General features: G+C 46.4%; 4 protein-coding genes across 5 annotated transcripts; 3 read left to right on the forward strand and 1 right to left on the reverse strand.

Annotated features, from left to right (window-relative positions):
• Positions 1–1,582: 1,582 nt before the first annotated feature.
• Positions 1,583–13,377, reverse strand: LOC114794937 (protein unc-119 homolog B-A-like). Of its 2 annotated transcripts, XM_028987813.1 has the most exons (6): positions 13,288–13,377; positions 4,691–5,015; positions 3,715–3,828; positions 3,484–3,574; positions 1,966–2,138; positions 1,583–1,830 (listed from the first exon to the last, which is right to left on the reverse strand). In XM_028987813.1, exons 2-6 carry the CDS (start codon positions 4,947–4,949, stop codon positions 1,703–1,705), a joined length of 765 nt encoding a protein of 254 aa, XP_028843646.1. In that variant the 5' UTR covers positions 4,950–5,015; positions 13,288–13,377; the 3' UTR covers positions 1,583–1,702. The 2 variants fall into 2 exon arrangements, with proteins under 2 accessions (XP_028843646.1, XP_028843645.1); XM_028987812.1 differs by lacking the exon at positions 13,288–13,377 and having other exon boundaries at positions 4,691–5,109.
• On the forward strand, positions 5,209–8,699 carry LOC114794934 (putative uncharacterized protein DDB_G0282129). Its single transcript, XM_028987809.1, has 2 exons — positions 5,209–5,542; positions 5,893–8,699. Exon 2 carries the CDS (start codon positions 5,909–5,911, stop codon positions 7,853–7,855), a length of 1,947 nt encoding a protein of 648 aa, XP_028843642.1. The 5' UTR covers positions 5,209–5,542; positions 5,893–5,908; the 3' UTR covers positions 7,856–8,699.
• LOC114794936 (flocculation protein FLO11) lies at positions 9,472–12,108 on the forward strand. Its single transcript, XM_028987811.1, has 2 exons — positions 9,472–9,613; positions 9,905–12,108. The coding sequence occupies exon 2, from the start codon at positions 10,163–10,165 to the stop codon at positions 11,357–11,359; it is 1,197 nt and encodes a 398-aa protein (XP_028843644.1). The 5' UTR covers positions 9,472–9,613; positions 9,905–10,162; the 3' UTR covers positions 11,360–12,108.
• On the forward strand, positions 12,823–17,158 carry tspan4b (tetraspanin 4b). The gene is made up of 8 exons (XM_028987814.1): positions 12,823–13,113; positions 13,690–13,759; positions 14,048–14,239; positions 14,313–14,387; positions 14,475–14,570; positions 15,551–15,670; positions 16,173–16,256; positions 16,335–17,158. Exons 2-8 carry the CDS (start codon positions 13,691–13,693, stop codon positions 16,401–16,403), a joined length of 705 nt encoding a protein of 234 aa, XP_028843647.1. The 5' UTR covers positions 12,823–13,113; position 13,690; the 3' UTR covers positions 16,404–17,158.
• The last annotated feature ends 1,302 nt before the right edge of the window (positions 17,159–18,460 follow it).

The raw sequence follows: 18,460 nt of genomic DNA on the forward strand, positions 1-18,460 counted from the left end.
TGGCTATCTCCATTTCAACTGTGCATAATGGATCTAATGAGAGATGGAGAAGGTTGTGAGGAGACCGGGCAGAATGAGGGGGGTGACGTATCCACTCTGTTTTGCTGGAGCTGCTTAAACCAGGCGTAGATGCAGGATGCACCTCCTGAGGTGAAGAACGCGTGTGTGCGAAGATAAAAAAAAAGGATGTTTATGTGCTTCTGGATGAACGGATGGAGCGAGGAAGTGAGGTGAAAAGCAGCACCGGTGTCGATTTGCTTTTAAGTTTTTTTTTTTGTGCTGTATCTTTGTCCTTCCTGGCCTGATTAAAGGTAAAGACCCCGTGGAGGGTCTTTATGGTTGAAGTTCCTTTTACGTTTATGCATCGGGACTTGCAACAAACCAGGAAGTCCAACAACAGGAAGCTTCAATCTATAGTTCTAGATTGTGTTTTTACAAATGTAGAATGGCTTAAAATAATTTTGTCTGCTTGTTACTCTATTTATGTGTCTTTAGCTTTAGAGTATGCATTCACCATGCCTTTGTATTCGTGGTGGATTGGAACCACCACGGTACTCCAAGGGGATAAGATGGCCGAGCCATGTGTGGAAGTGAAGTCTGACTTCGTTGTCACTGCTGGACCAACATCTGACCTACTGGAGCAGCCGCAAATCATGCCGCTGGGATCACGACCACTTCATGCATGTCCCTTTGTACCCTGATGCGCCCATCACTCCGAAACAAGCTCATTCTGGACTCCTCAGACCACATGGCTGATCTTGAAGCCTTATCATTTATGATTATATTTTCTTACGGCCACACAGACGCTTGGTTGGTGTAGTGTGTGTAGAAGTGCTTTTCACCGAGCATTTAAGTGATGGCTGATCACGGTCAGATTGTTTTCCGACCACATCTATTTTGGCTGAGATGACGGGTTTCCAGTTTACCTCCAGGTTTTAATAACAATGCAGTGGACAGTTCTGCAAGTCATTTCAGTCCTTAGCTGTTTTATTTGCTTGATGCAGGCCAGTCGTTATGGCCCTTCTGAAACACGCATTATCATGGAAAAAGTCATTTTTTGGCAGGGCAATGTGCGTACAGTTTTATTTTATTCCTTCGGGGATCTTCAAATGGACCAGTAGAATTATAATGGATGCGTATGTGTACACCATGACACTGGACTAAAACTCTCTCTGCACTGTCCAGGACCTCCAAACATGGACAGATGCTCTATACTACACTTTGGACGTGTCCACCTCTACAACTATAGGCCTTTTTCACTTATTGGACAAATTATTACCAGCCCTGCACTGACACCATTTGCAGGCTCACTCTACCCTGGAAGGACGTCCCTCTCTGTATCATTCCTTCCCAATGTTTCTTCCGACCTTTTTTCCTCTCCGAGAGTTTTTCCTTGTGTGCAGAAGGGTCGAGTGTGTTGGGTGTCAACTGTAGGGCCTGTCAAAGCCCATTGAGACGTACTGTATGTGATTTTGGGCTATATAAGAAATAAATTATGTTGTTATTTAATGGCCCATCATTTTTACCCTGATTTATTATCCACTTCTTCTTTACATAGTCTGAATAAAGCGGAAACAGACCATTTTTATAAATGAAGTTGAGTTTATTACTACACAAGCTGAGCATAAACAGTTACAACTAGACAAATCCACTCCTACGCCACGGACCTACTTCCAGTCAGACAGTATTTTACAACACCAGACTAATCTCTGTCGGCCCGGGCCCCGAGGCTGAAGGAGTATTCCGCCTTGTGGTGCATGATCAGCTTGTTGTTGGCGAAGTAGAAGCTGTCCGACCGCGTCTCAAACGGGTTGGCCACCATCTTGTCAGCTGCAAACAGAGAACGCTCGCTGAAGACACACTCTGTGACTGAGAAATGGCCACGCGTTTTCCTCCAGAGTGGAGATCGAATTCCCAGGAATTTTAATGATGTCACAATACAATCATCGGCAGTCATCTACTCACTGATGTCTGATTCCAGGTCAGGCAAGCTGTAGATGTGCTCACACGTGTTCCGGCTGTGAGGGATGCAGAACCCGATTTCAAAGTCGAAGGTTTTGAGGAGCAGGTCCCTGAAGTAGTGCCTCTCAATCAGCCGGAACTTGTTCACCGCTTTTCCGCCCACCGTGAACTCCAAGCTGGGAGACACGGAGAGGGCCTTTCATGCCAGGAAGGGAAATGGTTCTTGTCAAATCTTGTCAAAGTGTTCTTTGACAAGATTTCACATAACTTCTGCAAGATCCTGCGATGATCTCCCAGGTCAGTGCAACAACGCTTGCATATAAGCGTCTGCATCTATTTTTTTCACTCACTGAAAAATTATTGAATATTTTGTGCATAGGTATGTCATTATAATCTCTATTTGTTCACATCATCATCATTATCGGTCTTTTAAAAAGTATTTTGTTACTTTTCATACACATACAGCATGATTTTTATTTAAAATGGTGAACCTTCACCCTGTTAATACTGAGGGAGTTATTGAAAATTTTGGACCTTGTCACTCAGTTTCTGATTTTCATACACATACAGCATGGTGATTATATATGTGAGCACAGAAATTCATCTCACAATGAGAAGGTCCAATAAAATTTGATAATTTTACTGGACCTTCACCCTGTTAATACTGAGGGTGTTATTGAAAAACTTGGACCTTTGGTCAAAAGTTCAGATTTTCTTGACAGCCATTATCAATATTTTCAGATGCACTGGTATAGATTTTTATGTGTGTGTATAGTGCTGCACGATTAATCTAATCGCAATCGTAATCGCGATGTCAGTCTGTGCGATTACATGAGCGCAAAAAGCTGCGATTTAAATGATTAGTACATGGATTGGATTGGCAACATATCCGATCCATTCTCTCAATCTCTCAAAGTTTGCGAGTCTCACTTCAGTCGGATGTGACGTATTTGGTAAGGCTGGACAATTGTTTTTAATATATTTGGCCATTATAAAATCCCCGTTTTATAAGTCTTAACCTTAGCTAAGATAGGCTAAGCTAGCGAAGCTATGCATTCCTGTGTTCAAGTCAGCCTCCAAACAACGTTTTGGCTAAACGTAGGCATTAACTATTTAGACTGTTCTTAGCTGTTTAGTTAACTTTTCTCAAACTTTGAAGGTTTCCTAAAGAAATTCACCTCTGTTTACAAATCTTAACCTTAGCTAAGATAGGCTAAGCTAGCAAAGCTATGCATCCCTGAGTTCAAGTCAGCCTCCAAACAACGTTTTGGGTAAACTTAAGAACTATAATATGGGATTTTATAATGGCCAAATATAATCAAAACAGTTATAACATTTTGAAAGCACTGGGCATTTCAGGTTATAAGTAGTTTGTATGTTTATCATATCGCATATCGCAATATTGATCTCAATAATCGCAATATGTCTTTTTCGCCAAATCGTGCAGCCCTATGTGTGTATATAAAATATATTTTGCTTTCCAAACATTTGGTGTCTGCACACACACACAAATAGACTCACGTGGCTCCGATTTCCTTGAGGCTTAGAAAGGCCGGAGTAAATCGATACTGAATGAACCTGCCAGAATCCATCTGCAGCACTTCTTTAATCTCTGAAAGGCGAAAAAAAAAAGTCTCAGTCTCTCCATATTGCCCACAAGGGGGCATTTTCCTTCATAAAAGGAATGTGTGCCTTCATCAGATAAGAGCTTTGATTTTTCCCAAGAGTTGTGCGCGTCATCTGAAAACACACCTGCTGAACAGTGTTTCTTGAGATCCACAAGGACGGCGCCGCTCTCTAAGTCCCTGATCTTGAAGCGAGAGAAGCTGATGCTGTAAACATTGTCTTCAGGGGAGCAGAGATAATCTATACAAAATAGAAAAAAAACATGCTGAACTGCAAAAACGCACTGACACGAACATCTGATGTGAATCAATAAGCACAAAACAGCCCTGACCCACCGAGTCTTGGACTCCACAAGTACTCTGAAGTGAAAGTGGAGTGATTGTCATTGTGAAACACTGCAGCACAGCACACGGTGACACTGTGAAACATGTCCTCTGTATTTAACCATCATCCTTGATGAGCAGTGGGCAGCCATGACAGGTGCCCAGGGAGCAGTGTGTGGGGACGGTGACTTGATCACAGGGACCTCAGTGGCACCTTGGGAGGGAATGCATCCAAGGAATGGATTCGTTTTTCCAGCACAGCCCACAGACGCTCAGCTGAACCGAGATCTGGAGGTCTGGAGGCCAAGTCCACGCCTCAAGATGGCAACTTTTACGCCAAATCATCACACTGCCTCACACTGTGTAAAGGCTCTAAAATCCTTACATTTTTGTCTAGTTCCAGCCATTACCTTAATGGACAAACATTTCACTAGCTCACCTGCAACGTCATGGCTGCTATTAAAATACTATTTCTGCAAAGTGAAAGTAAAGAAAACCCCTGTGATCCTTCACATTGACACTGTAAAAGTGCAGATGCATCTGCAGCCATTTTCTTATCGGTTTATCTAGACGAGGAAGTGAGTTGAGGCTTGAAATGCGTTTTAGCATTTTGTGTGTGTCTGTGACCAAGGTGATGAGTTTAAATTATTAAAATCATCTGCTATGTACTTGCAGTTGTGCACGTTTATCAGAATCATTTCGTATTGGTTCACAATTACTCTGCCCTAGAACTTCTGACCCAGTTTCACCTGGTGTTTCTATGGCAACCATGTACTCACCCTGCGTGTATCCCGCCAACCTCAAAACATACTGAGGGGTCACTGGGTCACCCGCCCTCCACTCAGTTATGACTCCTACGTCCGCCCCGGCCTCCCCTGGAATAAACCCGTTCCACTCGTCCATGTCCCGCCCTCCATCTTCTGCTGATCCTCCCTCTGCTCCACTTTCTTCGTCTTCCTCTTCCTCTTCCTGGCCGCTTTGGAGGGATGGAGATTCACTTCCTCTCTCCCCCAGCTCCTTCTCTCCCGGGTTCTCCATCTTACATGGTCTGTCTGCTTACTCTGTCACACCAATTTGCTGATGGTGGCAGTACTAGTTGTGAGTCTGATCTCACACAAACACACACACACACACACACACACACACACAGAGTGTCAGTGTCTAAAACAGATTAGCTCAATCTGAGGCTGCTAATCCCAGCCAATCCCCAATTAAACACATACACTGATGCCTACGGCAAGATGGGAGGGACAAAAAGAGATGCGTTCTGGCAAACCACACCCCTGTAGAAGTTCATCTGCTAAATGGGAACTTGAGTCGGTTGCAGCACCAGTTCCTCTGGTGAAACTGTGTCAGGAGGCGGCCGGATGTTCACGCCTGCAGCCTGCGAGGTTCACGGGAGCGAGGAGGTGCTGGGGTGGGGTGCAAGGCCATCAGGCCACATCCTGCCTTGTGATTCATGTCATCGTGTCGCCATGGCGATGTGACAGACACACCACTTGCCTCGCCGCAAAGCAGCAATTGGCTGGCAGGGGGTTCCCAGAAGGCCACGCTCTGCGCTCTTCTCAAACACGGAAATCTTTGGATTAAGAGGAAGAGACATTCAAGTGAGGCGCTGACGAGACACACAGGTATGGCAGATTGTATTTTGTGTGTGTAATAAAATATTCTGTTATCGTGTATGTTGGAATGGTAGTGGTAGTGGGGGGTGGTAATAGCCTCGTGGGTAACACACTCGCCTATGAACCAGAAGACCCGGGTTCAAATCCCACTTACTACCATCGTGTCCCTGAGCAGGACACTTAACCCTGAGGGGGGGACTGTACCTGTAACTACTGGTTGTAAGTCGCTCTGGATAAGGGCGTCTGGTAAATGCTGTAAATGTAAATGATGGAATAATCAGTTTCCTGGACATGTTAATCTATTTTGTGTTTCACTATGATGTTTCACTATGGCGTGATTTTCCTTCTGTGTCACACAGAGAATCCAAACCAAAGATGACAGTGGCAACAACTATGTTATTTCTGGCTGGGTGTCTCTGTTTTGGCTCTACCGCTACAACAAATGTTAATCGTGTCTCAGGAAAAGAAAGTGCATCTCTACCGAACACCGCGGACGTCCCTTTATCACCTACAGTAACTTACCGGACGAAGAACAGCACAGAGGACGGGACTCACACCTCAACACAAACACACAGAATGTCCACCGCCGAAACACATCGTCCAACCACAACAGCAGAATCGGCTTCTTCAGGGAGACGTGACATTCAGACGTTCTCCTCATTCTCATCAACTCCACCAGTGTCATTCACCAGAAGTCTCCAACGGCAGAGAGTGACGCACAAGGAAGAAATGACGACATCTCAAATACAGGACGAGGTTTACACAACTCCTCACACTCCTGTTGGTCAACACACAAGCGGCAACACAGTCTCCACACAGTTCAACACCCACATCACTGCGACTGAAGAGCAAAGCAGCCGTGCAGCAAGAGTTGAGCACGTCAATAACCTGACAGACGCAAAACAGTCACAGACTCAAATGCCCTTGCAGATCATGGGCTACACAACCACAAAACACAGCATGAGCTACACACATCTCAACACTCATGACAGGAGCACGACAAGAGAAGTGACAGAAGAGGAAACCATGAACCGGACAGATACAGATGACTCACAGACACAAAAGCCAAACCACAATATGGGCTACACAACTACCAAACACAGTGTGAACTACACACACACCAGCACTCACGATATCATGAACCAGACAGAAACAAACAACTCAATGTCTTCTCAGAAGATGGGCTACACAACACCCAACACCTACTTCACCACCCGTGAGAGAAGCATGGATATCATGAACCAGACAGAAACAAATGACACAATGTCAGCTCAGAAGATGGGCTACACAACCACCAACACCTACTTCACCACCCATGACAGAAGCATGGATATCATGAACCAGACAGAAACAAATGACACAATGTCAGCTCAGAAGATGGGCTACACAACACCCAACACCTACTTCACCACCCACGACAGAAGCACAGATAACATGAACCAGACAGAAACAAACGACACAATGTCTTCTCAGAAGATGGTCTACACAACACCCAACACCTACTTCACCACCCATGACAGAAGCACGGATATCAGGAACCAGACACAAACGTCATTGATCAGTAAACACGCAACCATGGACTACACACACCTAACCACGCCTGGAGGCCAAAGGAGTCAGAGTTCCACAACATCTACATCCAGCACAAACACACACACTGACTCAAGCTGGGATACACCGTCAACAGTGATGCTCAGAGGCAGGAAGTACAGAACCAGACCAACAGAAGACCTCTCCAGGCCGAGCACAGTGCTGAGTACAATCAAACTTCATGTGACAACTTCTCACATCCAGGACACACATGCCCCTCCAGGTCAGACCAAATGTTCAGAGCACTCCACGTCACCACCATCCACCAAGTTGCTGTGCTTCATTACCCTGTGGATTCTTGGGGTGACGGCCTCAGCTTTCATGGGACTGACGGTGTTCCTGTGGGTCCGTCTCACCGTGATGAGAGAACGGGTGAAGGAGAAGAGGGAGACCTGGGGGGAGCCAGAGAACGTGGAACAGACTCAAAGTTTATGGACCAATCACAAGGCTTCAGTGCAGGAAAGGGTGGAGTTCTGGTACAGCAACAACATGGAGACCATGGTTGCAAATCAGAGCAGTGAGAACAGCAACCAGCAGAAGGGACAGAGGAAGCAGAATCAGAAAGGGAGTTGGAAAAAGAGCAGGAATGCCAACAGGAATTTGTGGACGCAACCAAAGGTGACAATGCAGGACATCAGCGAGTTTTGGTACACCAATGGGAGGACTCCTCTGGACAGGACTCCTTCCACCATCCAGGAAGAAGATGAGACAACCAGCGAAGAACATACTTGACCCAATCATTGTTGGCCATAAAGAACATGGGCCACAATGCACCATCACCTGCTCATTTGGCAGCCATGCCCCAGTTCCTTCCTTCCATCGAAGACTTACGACAAACTGTCACGTGATTCTATCCACGTGACCGGGATCAATGCGGATACGAGGCGACGCAACTCCTATAAATAGCCAAGATGTCCATCATTCGTTGCTCAGTCATTATTGCGATTCAGCTTTAAGACTCGGCCGATCATCTTCATCATCAAAGTAAGACTGTTCCAGTTATTTCTCGCCTTGTTGTCTATCGTCCTCTATGTACGAACGTCAACATCCATGGATGTTGCGGCTGTCACCGGTTCACCTTCTGGAAGCGTTGGAGATCCGCCGTTTTTCATCTCCAGACAATCACATAACTCCCAAAAGAACCAACATTATCTTACAACAGTAGATAGAGATACAGGGCATGGGCGGAGTTCAATCATTGTTCTGCAGCCAGCCAACAGGGCCACTAGACCTGTGGTGGTTTCACTGGTCACAGATGATGTTGACTCCTTGAGAACCACTTCTGCAGGAGAACTTGAGACACATTTTGGGGTTCCGTGTGCCTGAATCTGGTTCCTAACAGCACAGTTTTGTTCTAAAGAGCAATAAGGATTAATTAATGGGCGAACTGTGAACCGCAACCTTTTAAAACGTTTTCTCCCACATGTCATATCCCAGGGCACGGGTCCAGGGAATGTTTCAGAAAACCACACATCATTCAGCACAAATAACACTTTTATAAAAAAAAAAACCAGTGTCGGTACACATAAAAAAAAAAAAAAAGTGAAGTGATTGTCACATGTGATACACAGCAGCACAGCACACGGTGCACACAGTGAAATTCGTCCTCTGCATTTAACCCATCGCCCTGAGTGAGCAGTGGGCAGCCATGACAGGCGCCCGGGGAGCAGTGTGTGGGGACGGTGCTTTGCTCAATGGCACCTCAGTGGCACCTTCCTTAACCTCTAGGCCACCACTGCCCCATGCTGGTTATGTACTCTGTACTGTGTCTGTAATATGATAATGATTATTGCTGATTTGCATATTTTGTTTACGTGTGTGAATAAAGGAATACATGAAACATGTTGTATTTGTTTCGATCCCTTTTTCTTTTTTCACCTGTTGTCATATCAGCTGTCGTCATATCAGAGGGAACTTCTGAACTTCTGCATACTGCTGTTTACCTCCATAATACAAAAAACAGTGTCAAATGAAGACAGTTTGTGTGTGTGTGAGAGAGAGAGACAGAGAGAGAGAGAGTCATTAAAAAGGTACAAAATGTTACAGAAAAAAGGAAATGAGTCGGAGGTTCAGTGTGGTGAAAGAACCTCATCATTACCACAAAGACACACACACCAAAAATGAACATTGTGAGAAATGACTGTTTTTGATGGTGGTATAAGCACATTATTTTTTAAGTCAAACCCACCTAAAAAAATGGTGGTATGTTTCCACACCCAGCACACGGCTTCCTCCAGTCACACAACTTCTCTTTTTCAGAGTAGCAGACAAAATTCGCAGCACAAAAGTTTGCTCTGATAACCACCTAACTCCACCCACCTCGCTCTCGTTAGCCAATCAAAAAAAAAAAAAAAGAACTGATGGAAGGGAGTGGGTGACGAGAAAGGAGAGAGGAAGGAGTAAAGTAAGATGTGCATAAGGGATCTCCAGCACGACTGGGGCACGTTGCGACTTTTGGACGCTACATCGCTCAAACCCACTGACCTGAAGGTACGTCCGCATCTTACATCTTCATAACTGAGGAAACGGGCCAAACTTAATATTATCACGTTCCACAATTGGCTTTTTTGATACACATAATTAGCTGTAGCAGGTTAAAGGTGGGAAAGTGTTGCGTGACGTGTGACCGTTGTGCAGTCAGATGTTTTCAAGGCCAACGGTGGCCACAGAACGGAAAGTGGCGGTAAAGTCCCACGCCGCGCTGCTGAAACCTTCGGTAGATTCGGGGATGCTGCTGTTCGGTGTGTGATACTCTGCACGTTCATGTCTCCTCCGTCTCAGGGTCTCACTGCTGAAGCAGAACGTTTCTCACTCTGCGTTTGAAAAAGTGTGTAGAAACACAACAGAGCAAGAAAGAGAGAAAGAAAGAGAGAAAGAACGAAAAGAGGAGGGTGGAGTCTTTCCGGCGCACATGCATCAGCAGTGGATAACGTGAAGAGGAGTGAGACGGTGCGGAATCCACCACCTGCACCCAGGAAACAGGAAACTCCTCCTTGCACGCCAGTGGGGCCCGGTTCTGACCTCTGACCCGGTTCAAGCATGCTGCTACCGGGGTTTGTGTTCAACACCGCAGCGCTTTTCCTGTCTCTTTGGTCCGGAACAGACGTACTGGCCTTGAATTCAACGCGAATCGTCCGCACCGAGTCTGGAATCGAGGTTTCCAGACCAAACACCCCAGTGGCAGATCTACAAACGGCCACTTCTGTCCCTCAGACTATACACACCGATTTCTCAGACAGCTTTTCCGTGCCGCAGACGCACTTTCCCTTCCATATTCCAGCCACCATTCCCATCACAACCAAAACCCTCCCCACTACCGCCGAACCCACCCTTACAACCCCACTGGAAACCTCTCCTGTGGCAACTCAGACCACTCCCACAACCGCTAAGCTGCCTCCCAGCACTGCTAGCATTACCAAACAAGCCACGGCCACTCCCGAAGAAACCAAGCCAACTGCACAAGCCACGCCCATTCCTGCTGAAACCGTTCCAACTACACAAGACACACCCACTCCTACGGAAACCTCTCCAACAGCACAAGCCACTCCCATTCCTGATGTATTGACCAATCGGAAAACTGCAGCCCCTGAGCCAGATACAACGATCCAACCTGCGGAACGTTCGACAGAACACGACATTTACACCAGTACAGAACTCAAGGCAGCAGGCACCACATGGAAAGTTCTGAACTCTGACTGGTCCATGACCACCAACCCAGCTCATGGCCAGAAACCAGCTTGGGTGTGGATCATCATAGCTGCAGTCTGCAGTGCAGCTACGTGCGTTTGTATCGTGGCTGGGATCCTTCGCTTTCGGAAAAAGAAGTACAACCCCGCTTCCATGAATGGCCGTGTCCAGAGGTCCAAGAAAAAGAAGGGTGACGAGGATGCTTGGGCGGGGCCAGTAAACCTGGGTGGGGCAGAGAGGGAGGAGTGTGAGGGAGGAGAGGTGGCAGGAGGAGATAAGAAAGAGAACGATGGTGCAGATGTGCCGCTCAGCACGTTCGCCAACACCGCTGGAGAGAAGGTGGGGCCAAATGGGGCTTTGGGCGGAGAGGGTACGGAGCAGGCTCAGAAATGGGAGGAGCATTCTCGTCTACTTTACATTGATGAGGATGGGGAGGAGGAGGACAAGAAGGAGAAGCAAGCATCCAAAGGAGAGAATGGACGTGAACCTACAGACATCCGGGCTGAGCTGAATGGAGCGGCAACATTCTGCCTGACTTCAGCAGTCTAGCCTTTATACTGTAGCGTTGGGAGCCAATAGGGCTGGCCTAATTTACATAAGGGCCGCCTCCTGAATTAGTGGGCTGTTGCCTGGTAGTGGGGGCAGCTGAAGCAGGCAGGGGATGTATAATGAACTTGGGTGAATGCCTCCACTGTTGTCCTGCTGTTAAGGTCTGGTGCTGGTACCTGGTTCCAAAGGTGCTCGCTAATAAAAGGCTTCTCTGACATACTCTACTGTGTCAAGCATCTCTTCTCTCCCTATCACTGAGCCCATTGCTACAATATTTTATGTTTGTATCCCACCAACAACAAAAACATCCTTTTTATTTCTTTTAATTTTTCTTGTAGCTTTCCATCTGATGTTTGACTAAATGAATTGAAGAGAATATGAAATAAGTCACTTTTCAGGGTGATGATATGATTGTTTTACAATCTATATACCATAGGTTGGCTAAATATGGCCTATATACCATTTTGTGGCCTAAAAAAAAAGCAGTCATGTTCTGCTATGACTGATTAAACTCACAATGCTTATTGGTCAAATGAATGGACCAATATTATATAATATATACCAATTGTGAGCCTGTGTAGAATTGGTGAAAGACCTGGACAGACTGGAAAATTTGTACAGCGTGTGTGGTATTTACTGTGTCTGTTGACTGTTTTTTTTGCCAAAGTTTTTGATCATCAATAAGACTGTTGACAAGTGTGTAAATTGTGTACAGTTCCACTGAAATTATAATAAAGACAACAAATAAATCTTTGTCTCCAAACCATGTGAATTACAATACTTACAGGGACACTACGGCTTCCTGTTGTTAGAAGAATATCTCATTACATAACACAATAATAAGATATTAAAACAGAGTCTGAAATCTCTGAAATCTGGATCAATTTGCCCAGTGGATTGGCGGAGGCCTGAAATCTCATAATCATCGTGAACTTCTGGTTTAAGCGGATGAGCGCCCCCCTTAGGTAGAAGACTAACATGGTTGGTCTTCCTGCTCACAATGTTCTGGGTTCTCTGAGGGCACAGGTTCTAATCCTACCTCAGATGAGCTTTAGAAATCATTGCTGTACTCTGCGATCAAGAACTTTACCCTTGGACTCAAATCCAACTATATTTCCACTGCTTCTCCATGTTGGCCCACAAGAGCAGTTATATTATTCTAGAAGTATCAGACAGATACACAAACCCATAATCATCATAACATGTACAAATCCAGAGTGAAGTTTGCGAAGTTTGTAAAACCACACACACACACACACACACACACACACACACCGTGTTGTTTTTGCTGCTGTCTTCTCTTCATCATAAAGTTTTTCCGGGATTTGCGGGAAAGATGGCAGGTTTTTTTTTTTTTAAGAGGGGGATCTGGGGAAAAACTCTGTTGGAAAGCAAGAGGTTTGAGGTGGAGAGAGAGAGAGAAAGAGAGAGAGGGGAGGGGAGGGCGGAGGGGGTCAGAACTACATCTGGAAATGATTGGGAGCAGAGAAGCAAAAGAAGGAAAGCGTCCAGCAGATGAAAAACAGAACGAAAGGACAAAGGAAGAAACAAAGAGAGAAATGGAGGAATAATGAAAAGGATTTTTAAATGAAAGTGTTGTAAAAGGAGAACTTTGAGACGAGGAAAACATCGACAGGTTGGAATGTGTTAGCTGAGTAGAACAGGAGATTACACCGAACCAGGACCAGAGGGAACCAGGACACTCGCTTTCCCGTCGGCTGCTCATCGCGCTGGTGGAATCCGGCATCGGACAGGTAAAGAGGGGATTCTATAAACCTCCAGATCTTCACGAAAACATTCAGCCTTTTACCATTGGGGTTTTGGGGTTACAGTGAATACTACTGTACTGTAAACCTGTCCTAATTTTGCAAACCAACCTTCTGTAGAATTATACACAGGGTATCTCGCCACATTACCACACTACTTACCACTCAGCAACCAGGGACGTCAAAATAAAACCATATAAAGCTTTTCTGTATTTTCAATAACTTCCTTTAGTCGTTGGTCTTTGTTGTGTTGTGTTTATTACGGATAATAAAATGAGTATGACGTGGAAAAGGGTCCGATTTCAAATCCCTGGTTTGTGTGCTATTACTGGAGGCAAGGGGTTAAAAAACAATCACAGGAGAAGGGTGGCCACTTCCTGCCTGGAAGCACCACTTCCTGTCGGCAGGGAAGGTCATTAGATTTCTGTGAAACGAGCAACATGCACCACACACACGCCACATCATTACACGCTGTTATCTAAATGACTGCTTGTTTACGCCTGGAGATGAGTCTACGTGGTCAGAAGCGTCTCAAAATCTCCTGTCTCCTTTGCGTCTGAACAGGATGTCGGCGACCAGGAGGTGCCTGTGTTGTGTGAAGTACCTCATGTTCATCTTCAACTTAGTCTTCTGGGTCAGTAAGAGCTCACACAAAAATTCATGGTCAACTTGATCACCGTTGATTGCATGAGAACCAGTGATCTGTTAGCATTTTCCAGGAGAAACTGCACAGTTAGATTCAGGCTGATCCTGAACACCTCAAAGCCCATAAAACCCTAAATGTTCTGGGTACGAGAATCTACATTTCTCCCCTCGAGTTATAAAGGTTTCAGGAATGTCTCAGCATTCAGAGAGGGAGAAGAAGCCCATTCCACAAATTCCAAATACAGTTCATTTTATGCATTGTGTAATTTTCTCACAGCTGGGAGGGTGTGGCCTGTTCGGAGTCGGGGTGTGGCTGACCTTCAAGCAGGCGGAGTTTTCATCCCTCCCCCTGTCCTTTCCCTCCCTCTCCGCTGCCAATCTGCTCCTTGTTGCCGGGGGTCTGACTATGGTGATCGGGTTCCTGGGCTGCCTGGGGGCCCTGAAGGAGCAGCGCTGTCTTCTGATCACGGTGAGACGTGGCGACCTTTCAACAGAGTGTCCAAATAAGCAGACATTCAAACTCCCCTCCATCTCTCTTTCAGTTTTTTGTCATCCTCTTGGTCCTTGTCGTGACTGAAATCACCCTGATTGTGATCCTGAACGTATTCCATAAGGAGGTGAGTAGGAGAGCAGGACCCTTCCTGGATCTCGACCGTCTCTTCACTGTCATTCATTCCCTTCTCACCCACGCCTGTCTCTTGTAGCTGGACGAGAAAGCGCAGAATGATTTGAAAGAGGGTTTGAAAGAATACAAGACGAACAAGGCCCTGCAGAATTCGTGGGACAAAGTGCAGATAATGGTGAGGAGTTTACCAGGTTTTACACAACTGACTCTCATGCACCTGAGAAACACCTGAGAACCGTAAAGAGGAGAAGGTCAGCTGAGTTCAGTCAAGTTTATTTAACGTGCGCACAGGGGAACTCGCAATGAGAACTCCCACCTGTTAGTAAGTTCACAAGCATATTCATACCACTCTAGGTTACGCAGGATGGAAAAACGGCCTCGCACCAGTTAGGGGTCGCAGAATCTTTCTTTTATCAGCTTCTGTCCAGCAAAACACATTATGGTTTGAAAACATTTTAACTTTGTGCGTCAGCTGTCTGCGGGGCCAGTGGTGGTCTGGCAGTTAAGGAAGTGGCCCCATAATCAGAAGGTTGCCGGTTCGAATCCCGAAGACCCCTCGTTATGGTAGTAGCCTAGTGGGTAACACACTCGCCTGTGAACCAGAAGACCCAGGTTCAAATCCCACTTACTACCATTGTGTCCCTGAGCAAGACACTTAACCCTAAGTTGCTCCAGGGGGACTGTCCCTGTAACTACTGTAAGTCTCTCTGGATAAGGGCGTCTGATAAATGCTGTAAATGTTATCATTCAACGTCATGTAAGGAAGCACCACTAGGCGGCGTGCGTGCAGGAAGAGGAGAAGGCCGGGCCTCTTCCAGACGATGTGAACTAGTTAGCGAGCAGAAGTGACACTTCGGGCTTAAATCCTTGTTCTGTCGAGGATGCACATTGTAACACTGACTAATCATTCAACCGCTTTGAAGGAAAGTTCCCTTTTTTCCTGAATACAATTTATTACCGTATGAGTAACAAACCACAAACAACAAAGTTAGGGGCGTCTGCCACGTGCCTTCAGCCACGTTACAGTGAGGCAATGTTATACCGTTTTCACGCTTCCTTTTTATGCGAGAACAATAAAAAAAGAGAAGGACACTATGTAGCGCTGCAGCCAGAAATTGTTCACCGCATCACACGAAGGACACGTTTGCGTTTCAGTTCAAATGCTGCGGAGTGACAAACAAAACCGATTGGTTCCCGGTGATGGAGAGCACGTCCCTCCTGCCTCAGTCCTGCTGTCTGAATGAGCAGAGAAGCTGCACCAGAGGATGGGAAGAGGTGGGTGCAGCCTTCATCAGCCCGAACGTCTTGGTTTAGCCCTTAACTCACGTGGACTGAAGATTAGTGCACGACTCAATGGTTTCAGGACCGAAATGTGCACATTTGGAATATGGGTGGTAGTAGCCTAGTGGGTAACACACTCGCCTATGAACCAGAAGACCCGGGTTCGAATCCCACTTACTACCATTGTGTCCCTGAGCAAGACACTTAACCCTAAGTTGCTCCAGGGGGGGACTGTCCCTGTAACTACTGATTGTAAGTTGCTCTGGATAACGGCATCTGGTACATGCTGTAAATGTAAATATAGAACAAATAACCCCACAACATGCAAGGACAAGGACAGCACTACACATAGCGATTTACTGTGACTGTGTGGAAGAAAATATTTTAAATACGTTACCAAAGAATAAAATATCCTACCTAAATAAAACAGACGTGACAGAAGAATAAGATCCGCACGATGATGATGCACCTTCTTTCTGTCTCTTTTTTTTATCAGTCCTGTTACGAGAAGGCCAGAAAGTGGCTCGTCAACAACAACACCGCAGTGCTGGTGTTCGGAATCTGCATCGGGGTCGTCCAGGTACCTCCTGCTTAGGTCCAGCTCAGTGTTCTGAGAATATGTTTCCAACCCTCTCAATGCATCGTCTCGCTCTTCCAGATTCTGGCCCTGGTGTTCTCCATGCTGATGTACTGTCAGATCGTCCGGGCTGAGAAGTATCTGGACTGATCGCAACACGGCACCAGTCCAAGAGCGCAGTCTCCCCATGCGGACGACCCCGGCCCCCGAAGGCCATTTCCACTCCAGACATCACTCTTGTTAGCCAGCTCAGGTGACCTGCGCCGCGTCGGGTTAATGGGCTCGGGCAGGCGAGCGGCACCCCGGCTTGTTGTACACAGAACACGTTAATTCATCGGGACACCGCGGCCCTGCTCAGTTCACACTGTCCGGCTCCAGGGCTTATTACATGCCAGTGGCAGAAAGAATCCAAATTCCTTTTATTGAAAAGCTACACATGGTCTGGAAATAGAAATGGTGCAGAATACAGGCTGCAAAGATTCATATATAGCAGCTTATATGCATTTATACATCAAAACTTTTGCTTTTGAATTAAAAAAAAAAAAAAAAAAGCAGACATTTTCTTCTGTATGTTGTATTCAAATAATGGTCAGATAAATACGAAGTACAATAAAAAAAACATGTTTTAAAAATAGGTCACAATGCAAATTCATTATTATTCATCATTATTCGTTTCTTGCAAGTATTGTTTGCATAAGAAACCTTTTTGAACAGCTGCCATAGGGGGGGCGGTTCACATTTAAAATACAAATACATCTGTTAAATGTGCAAAATGTGTTTAGAACAGTCAGCAGTTTTAAACCAAATCCAATATTTAGACTGTAAATACACTGATAAATATAATGTCATTCAGGTTCCCACCTAAAACAATAAAAAAAAGAACACATTAAAATGCACAGTTTGCATGTACTGTTCAGTAGGTTTTTGGTAGTGCCTGGTGCATCAGCTCCGTTGTCATCTCTGGCTTTCCACACCCGTCCCGGTGTCAGTCATACTCCAGCCCTTCATCCATGTGGACAATCTTCTCCTGCAGAGAGTGGAGATAAGCAAGAAGAGCAACACTGGGTGCTGCCACCTACTGGTAGCGTCTACAACTGCCGCTTGAGGTGTGGTGGAAAATTATGGAATTGCCGGATACTGCTATGGCTATGAATGTGATTTGTCACTATATTATGCATAATTGAAGTTGTGAACTTATTATAGAGTTTAAAGGGCGGGGCTAAAAGAATCCGGGAACGCGGGAATGAGAAGTGACTTACCCAGCCCCCGCGGTTCTTCACCCACGGGGCGAACTGCTCCTCCACGTAGTCCTCGGCGAAGCCCATCATTCGCGCGGGTGCCGCAGTTGCTGTGATGATCCGCCGCGACACCTCCATTGTTGCGGCCATTCGCCGAAGGGTCGGGCTAGCTGAAGGCAGGAGGGGCGGGTCTTCGGTTTGGCTGGCACAGGCGTCCACCAGCTTGGCAAAGGACCCGAACGAGAGGCGGTTCAACGAGGAGCGAAGGAACTCATTTCCCTCGATCTGGAAGCCAGAGGATGTCAAGTACTGAATAGCGGGGCCGCATCTAATGTGCTAAATTATCAGATATAAATTAGCAGGAACGTGCAAGAGAAGCGCCAAACCTTTTCATTGATGGCCTCAGCTTCGACCAGCAGAACCTGGGACAGCCGCTGGACCAACTCCTCCGTACTGAGTTCTGCGTGATCGACAGAAAGTTCTGCCTGTAGCATTTTTGTCTAATTATTATTTAGAGAATTGACTTTTGATGTTTGTGTAAATGGATCATCAGCGCCAAGTTGCGTCCTATCATGTACCAGTTTATGAACGGTGTTATTTACACACACAACGCTAGAGGTAATATCCCACAATGCAGTGCGCTGTGCTGTTCAGTTGGCTTCGTGAATCTGTCCCCAGCATCAGCTCCTACCTTCACGGAGCGTGTCCTCGGGCGTCGGGGGGGTGACGACAGGCCTTTTGACCGTGTGCTGGGCGATCCGGCCCAGGGTGCTGGCCACACCGTCGTAGAACTCGGGCGGGTGGCCTGCGCAGGGAGAGGGCGGTCAGCAGAGCCGCACGGCACTAGCAGAGGGCGGGGACGGCGGCCGCCATACTCACTGGGGGACGCCACCGGTTCCACGGGCCGGGGTTCCCTTTTGATCGACAGCGACGTGGGCTTCTGGGGACGGGACTCGGAACTTGGCTTTT

The sequence above is a fragment of the Denticeps clupeoides genome, chromosome 7 (assembly GCF_900700375.1).
Source record: "Denticeps clupeoides chromosome 7, fDenClu1.1, whole genome shotgun sequence".
NCBI lineage: Eukaryota > Metazoa > Chordata > Actinopteri > Clupeiformes > Denticipitidae > Denticeps > Denticeps clupeoides.